Source organism: Geospiza fortis, unplaced genomic scaffold (assembly GCF_000277835.1).
Source record: "Geospiza fortis unplaced genomic scaffold, GeoFor_1.0 scaffold383, whole genome shotgun sequence".
NCBI classification, from domain to species: domain Eukaryota; kingdom Metazoa; phylum Chordata; class Aves; order Passeriformes; family Thraupidae; genus Geospiza; species Geospiza fortis.
Window position 1 is genome coordinate 467,236 of NW_005054484.1, and position 6,990 is coordinate 474,225.

The 6,990-nt window shown below is 49.9% G+C and overlaps 1 protein-coding gene across 2 annotated transcripts in view; it reads right to left on the reverse strand.

Moving 5' to 3' along the window:
- KCTD15 (potassium channel tetramerization domain containing 15) overlaps positions 1-6,990 on the reverse strand; it is a 51,977-nt gene that overhangs the window by 8,700 nt on the left and 36,287 nt on the right. For both annotated transcript variants that reach the window (XM_031063183.1, XM_031063182.1), the window contains one exon: positions 601-906. In XM_031063183.1, the coding sequence (XP_030919043.1) occupies positions 601-906 (306 nt within the window). The remainder of the gene's footprint in view (positions 1-600; positions 907-6,990) is intronic.

The following is a 6,990-nucleotide window of genomic DNA, read 5'->3' on the forward strand; positions in this document are numbered from 1 at the left end:
CCACCTATCTGTCCAGTTATCTTCTTTTGTTTCATATGTTTAATTTTAAACCTAATGTCAAAACTCTGGGTATAAAATGAAATACATTTTTGTTTAAAATACTCTGGGCAATTTTTATAGAACATCCTTTTGAAAAAAAAAAAAGTGCAGAGATCAATTTTTTTAAGTCCATCCCGCAGGCACCATCATTTAATTATGAGTGAGACATAAATTATGCATTTACACATTGTTGCATTTTCTATAAAATGGTGTGGAGATTTTTTTTTGTAGTTTTTGGAACTCTCTCTTTCTTCCTAGAGGCACTTTGGAGGAAAAAAAAAACTGCCAAAGGCTATACATTGATGAAAAAAATTAGCATTTATCAGTATAACACCATTATGAGGCCAGCATGGCACTAACATACACAAAATCTAAATGTATTTTTCTGCTTAGACTTAGAAAAACCTGAAAGACTGTGATCTCACCAGGCAGAAAAATGTTTCCTTGCAGTATAAGCACTGAAAGTAATTGGGCAGAAGCAAATAATTTGCATATAATTGAAGAGGACGCAGTGCAGAGGCAGCCCGGGCCGGGCAGGCGGCAGGAGGGGCCGCTCATTACCTGCACGGAGTTCAGGCGGCAGTATCCGTTCAAGGGAAACCTGATAACGTGCGTGGGGTCCTGGTTCCAGCCCGCGTTCACCGAGTTGCACATGACATCCCCCGTCTCCGGGAAGATCTCTTCTATCAAAGCCTTCTCCCCACTCAGTGCAATCCTCTCCCCCAGATCTGGAGTCACTCTTACAACCAAGCAGTCACAAGGCTGGAAATGTTTCCTTTGTTCTTTCTCTTGTTTCCATCGCTCAAGTTCCTTAATCATTGGCTGCAGCTGGTAATACTTTGCTTCTTCATATAAAAGATTAAAGTCCTGGGAAAAAAAAAAAAGAGAGAGAGGGAGAGAGAGAAACTAGAAATGCTTATAGTTCTCTTTTAAAAATGAGTATTGCTCCTGTTTGACCTACTTAGGCTTATGTATTGTCAGCAAGAGAGCAAAGGCAACAGGTACCACGCACTCCCACCTCCACAGAAACCGTGCTGGTGCTCCACTGCTTGGGCTGGCTGAGAGGTTCCCCTGGCACTGAATTATCCTTTCTGTTATTATCCCACAAGCTCAATGCCAGAAGGCTTCACTCTTGGGTTAAGAAATCAAAAGAGCTTCTTGCAGTAAACAAAGCTCCCTGATGTAAGAGAAGATGTTCCAAGCCCTGCTCTTCACCCGTGGCTCAGACACTTCTGATCTCACAGCGGAGCTCAGGCTGTGCTGGGTGATGGAGATGTCAGCTCAGCTTCACTTCTCACCTGCCTTTCTGAGGCTGAAATTCAGCAGCTCAGCTGCTGCCTGCCATTGATGACTATTCATGTATTTCAATGTACTTTGGAGCCTGGTAAATCACAGGAGGAGGTGACCACGGCTGGGAGCTCAGCTGTGTGCTCCAAGGGCTCAACAGAAGCAGCTCTTCCCTGCCATTTGTCCAGCACTTCACCTGGGCTTTGGACAATTCCAATTCCCAATCCGATCCAATTCCCAGTTCAGTGATTGTTTCATCAGATTCTAACAGATTTTCCCACCTCAGCTGAAATCTGTGAGAGCACAGGGAGGCAAAGGGTGTGAGCCCCCAGCCCAGCCAGACCAGGAGGAGGGGGACAGGCCCTGGGGGCACCTTGCTCCCCCAGGCAAGAGGAGCAGCTCAGGAGGAGCTCAGCTCCTCCCTGCAGGGACCTGGCTGTGCTTTCCCTGCTCTGCACCCCTTTACACCCTCAGATGCTGCCCCACAGCTACTCCTGTGGGCTGTGCTGGAGGACAACACCTGGACAAAGGCCAGTTCTACACCAGTGACATGAAAAATAAAATTAAAAGAGAAATCAAGACTGAAATGGCTGAAAACATTTGGACTGGAAAGAATGATATGACAAGAAGCAGTCGGGGAATGGGCACCAAAAGCACCTGAGAAGTACCGGGTGTGCTGTGCCCCAGGACTGGGGAGGAGGGGAATCAAAGGCCAATGAAGATGCAGCACAAAAAGGTGCAACTCTACATACTGGTTTGGAATTAACCTGTAAAATCTCCTGCTGCAGGGTATTGCTGAACCAAAGCAGTTATCTCTGCTCAAATTTGGCACCACAGACCCACTGGTGGTGGAGGTGCTCCTTCACCCCAGGGCGGCTGCAGCCCGGAGACACATGAATATTCACAGTGACAGGGCAAGGAGATCACTCACAAAAGGGACATCCAATCCTTTACATCGCTTTGATGTCTGCTGAGGTGGGGACAATGTGCACACAGCTAAGGCAGAAAAAAGGACTGGAGGATAAGAGGAGCAGAGAGGAAGAGGGATAAGAGGGAGTGGGAAGAAATGAGGGCAACAAACACTCTCATGGGACAGCTTGAAGATGGAAAACACAGAAGATTAAAGAAGAAATCATGCAGAGAGCATGCTGCAAACAACCCACAGCCAGTGCTGGGAAGAGGCCAGGCAAAGAGCTGTGGGGGCTGCCTGCAGCACCTGGGCTCAGGTCAGACAGCACCAGCCCCAAGAGCCCTGCTCACCCTGCCAGAACCAGCACTCTCTGCTGAGCCACCACTGCTTTTCTCTGCCCACCAGTGATGCTCCCCCAGTACTGAGCAGGGGACCAGTTTAAACCTACAGGGATTAGCTGCCTAAATTAAAAAAAAAAAAGAAAACCTGCAATCTCTGTGCAGGACACTGAATGTGCACACTCTTACCACCAAACTGTGTTCAGTACAGAGGTGTGTGCAGTGGCTGCCAAATGCTCACTTGGCACCTCCTGGTGCCAGGGATTGCTTTTCCAAGCAAGGAAACATGCAATGCTAAGGGAAAATGTAATGGTGTGGAGTGAACAGGAGCACCCAGCACTTTCTGCAGGCAATGGAAAGTCAGCTGCTGCTTTCAGTAGGGCCTGAAAAACCAGTTTCAGAGTGTCTGGGTTCATGGACACTATAAAACAAGGTATTATTTGTAAAATCAATCAAGTGAATATGTGCTAAGGAAACTCAACAGTAAAACCTGGAGGAGATGTACAGTGATAGAAAGAACAGCCCTTCCTTGCTGAGAGCAGAGTGGCACAGGGCTCCTGAGGTGCATGCAAAGCCCATCCCATTGCAGAGCTCTGAGTGCCCCCCCTGGCCTGGCAGGGTCCTGAATCAAGGACTTCCATGGTCCTGCAGCCTCAGGCCAGAACAGCAATGCCATAAACCAAGCAAAGCCCAGAGCACAGCAGCCCTGCTCCTCCCAGAGCCAGCTCAGCCCACCCCATCCCTGCAGCTTTGCAGGGACTCTTGCTGGCTGTCATTTGCCCTAAGATGGACAGCATCAATTGCACATCCTGATACCATTTTGTGAGAAGAAAACCTGCTTTCAAATGGAACAGCTCTTCCACTGGTGCTCCCAGAATGAAGAGCCACAGGTCAGGGGCTGTGTGGGGATCAGGGCTGGGCTGGACACCAGGGCTGAGCCGAGGTGTTTGGGCTGGTCTCTAAAGTCAGGCTCTCCTGCCTGTGCCTGCTGCACACTCGGGTTCAGCACAGGTATGGGAAGGGCTGTGCACCTGCAGAAGGGCCCTGCAACAGCCCCTGGGGACTGAGGGGTGCTGCTGCCAGGAGCTGATGCAGGGAATGGGCACCACTGCCAGGCAGGGCCAGAAAGGGAAATTGGTTGTGTTGTGGCACAGAACAAGTGGAGGGGATAAAAAAAGAGTCTTCTGCAGCAAGAGAAACTCAGTGTCAGTGCTGGGAAGGGACACCAGGGACACCTTGTGTGACCCCCCTGCCCACAGGCACCAGCAGCAAGCACTGCCCCTGCTCCTCTGATGGGACATTGGCCTTTCTGCAGGGAGGGACTGGGGCATCCTGAGGCAATCTGACTGTGTGTTTAGGGAGGGAGGAGGGTTTCACAGAGCCAGGAATACAGAGTGAGTGGCTCACAGCATGGGGTCAGGTTCTCCGGATCCTGTGCTTGGAAGGGTCATGGGCTCTGCACACCAAGCCCAAAATCCTTTCCTTCAGGTTTTACACATTGTTCAGAATTCTGTCTGTGACCAGCCTGGCAGAGCCCAGCTCTGGGCTGTCTGCACTGGATGCTTGGGATGCCCAGGTAATACTGGCACAGGTACTGCTACCCTTGCTCTGCAGGTGTCAAACCCCACCTGAAGATTTACTTGAGTTTAACATGAAATGTGGAGCAGAAGAATGAAACCCACAAGAGCCCTCAGCAGGGAGGTGCCACAGGAACTGCAGGAGAACATTTCCATGCTGCTGGTTTCAGTAAGTTCCCAAAGGCAGATGCTGACATGGCCCCATCCAGGGGAGGCAGGGAGCAGCCAAGGGCACAGGGGGGCACTGAACCCAGCCCCAGGGCACAGCTCTGTGCCACAGCAGCACAGGGACACCTCAGCCTCCCTCCAGCCAGGCAGGGCAGTGCTGCTGAGAGCAGGCAGCACCCCACAGCAGATTCTGTACAGCACCAGGATTCCTTGTGCTGCAGGACCAAAGCATCTCCCATTCCTTACAGGCATTGTTTCCCTGTGTTCCAGCTCCCTAAGAGCAGCACCAGAGCCAAGCACTGTGACAGGCAGTGGAGCTGCTTCTGTTCAGCCCAGGAACACATTTTCCTCTGGAGGTGATTCCACCACCAGTGCAGTCACAAGCAGGGTGCTCTTTGATAGACTGAAAGGGGAGACAGGGCAGCCTTTAATTTTTCTGTAAATTACCACAAAAAGCCTTTTCAGCCCCCACGAACCCCCTGTGGCTGCTGCAGGAGCTGCTGGGAAGTTCTGCCAGGTCACTGGAAGGAGGGAGCAGACAGGCAGGGATGCACAAAGCCTTTCTGCAGCCACAGCTCCTGGCCTGCATGGAGATCTCATGAGAAACACTGACAGACCTTTCAAAGATGCAAAAGGCCTTTTGCCTTTCACAAAACAATTTTCTGCTTTTTGTTCAGTAGAAAAGCTTTTTCTGTGGTGGGTTTCAAGTGGGCTGGATTCTGGCAGTGACCTGTGACAGGGTGGCATCCTCCTGGCTGTGACTCCAGGCCAGCAGTGCTGCTGCTCCATGGTCCAGGTGTGCCCCAGCACAGACACCAGCACAGGCTGAGCCCCTGTGTCCCACAGAGCTGCTGCTGCTCTCTCAGTGCCAAACACACCCTTTGGTATGGTACCTAATGTTGACTCCTGAGCAGGCTGAAATGGCTCTTTCTGTCCATTTTTCACTTGTTATTCTTTATTACATGAAACAACAAACTGTCATCCTAACTCAATGTTTCTCTTGTATTTTTAGTGCTGTGAAGATCTGACTCCTGGCTATGAAGGGAAGTTGCTCACTTGTACACTGACAACTTCACTGTTTCCTGAGGTCAGTTTGGGAGACTTCAGATGCAAGCACACAAATTTGTAACTGTACTAATAAACTGGAGTGGTGGGCCTGTCATTCTGGTGCTACAGGTGATTTCTGCAATCCACATAAAACTCAAATGTCCTGTGTCTTTGTGCTCCTCCCTCTCTGAGGGAGTTACAATACTCACACTGCCTGTGCCTGTTACAATATTCACACTGCCTGTGTCTGTTACAATACTCACACTGCCTGTGCCTGTTACAATATTCACACTGCCTGTGTCTGTTACAATACTCACACTGCCTGTGCCTGTTACAATATTCACACTGCCTGTGTCTGTTACAATACTCACACTGCCTGTGCCTGTTACAATATTCACACTGCCTGTGTCTGTTACAATACTCACACTGCCTGTGCCTGTTACAATATTCACACTGCCTGTGTCTGTTACAATACTCACACTGCCTGTGCCTGTTACAATATTCACACTGCCTGTGTCTGTTACAATACTCACACTGCCTGTGCCTGTTACAATATTCACACTGCCTGTGTCTGTTACAATACTCACACTGCCTGTGCCTGTTACAATATTCACACTGCCTGTGTCTGTTACAATACTCACACTGCCTGTGCCTGTTACAATATTCACACTGCCTGTGTCTGTTACAATACTCACACTGCCTGTGCCTGTTACAATATTCACACTGCCTGTGTCTGTTACAATACTCACACTGCCTGTGCCTGTTACAATATTCACACTGCCTGTGTCTGTTACAATACTCACACTGCCTGTGCCTGTTACAATATTCACACTGCCTGTGTCTGTTACAATACTCACACTGCCTGTGCCTGTTACAATATTCACACTGCCTGTGTCTGTTACAATACTCACACTGCCTGTGCCTGTTACAATATTCACACTGCCTGTGTCTGTTACAATACTCACACTGCCTGTGCCTGTTACAATATTCACACTGCCTGTGTCTGTTACAATACTCACACTGCCTGTGCCTGTTACAATATTCACACTGCCTGTGTCTGTTACAATACTCACACTGCCTGTGCCTGTTACAATATTCACACTGCCTGTGTCTGTTACAATACTCACACTGCCTGTGCCTGTTACAATATTCACACTGCAGTGTCTGTTACAATACTCATACTGCAGTGCCTATTACAATACTCACACTGCCTGTGTCTGTGTCTGTGTGTGTTTGATGCTCTCTGAGCAGCAGTGAGTCTCACACAAGGCTCATAGCCTCTCCTGGCTCTGTGTGCATGGGCAGTGAAGGGGACAGCTCCTGGGAGCCCCTGTGGTGTCAGGGGGATCAGGGAGGGCAGTGTGGGCAGCAGGGGAGGAGCAGCTCCTGTGCAGGGCTGAGCTGCCCCAGGCTGTGCTCCAGGCTCGGGGGGCTCACGGTGCCCAAGCTCGGGGCACTGGACCAGAGCAGGCAGAGGAGCTGCAGCAGCTCCAGCCAGGCTCCACCCCCAGCCTGGCTGCAGAGCAGAACAGCCACACTCACACTCACTCCTCAGAACATTTCATGTGGCTTAAAATCCCTCAAACCCAGGAAAATCACAGCAACCATAACAATGCTACCTTCA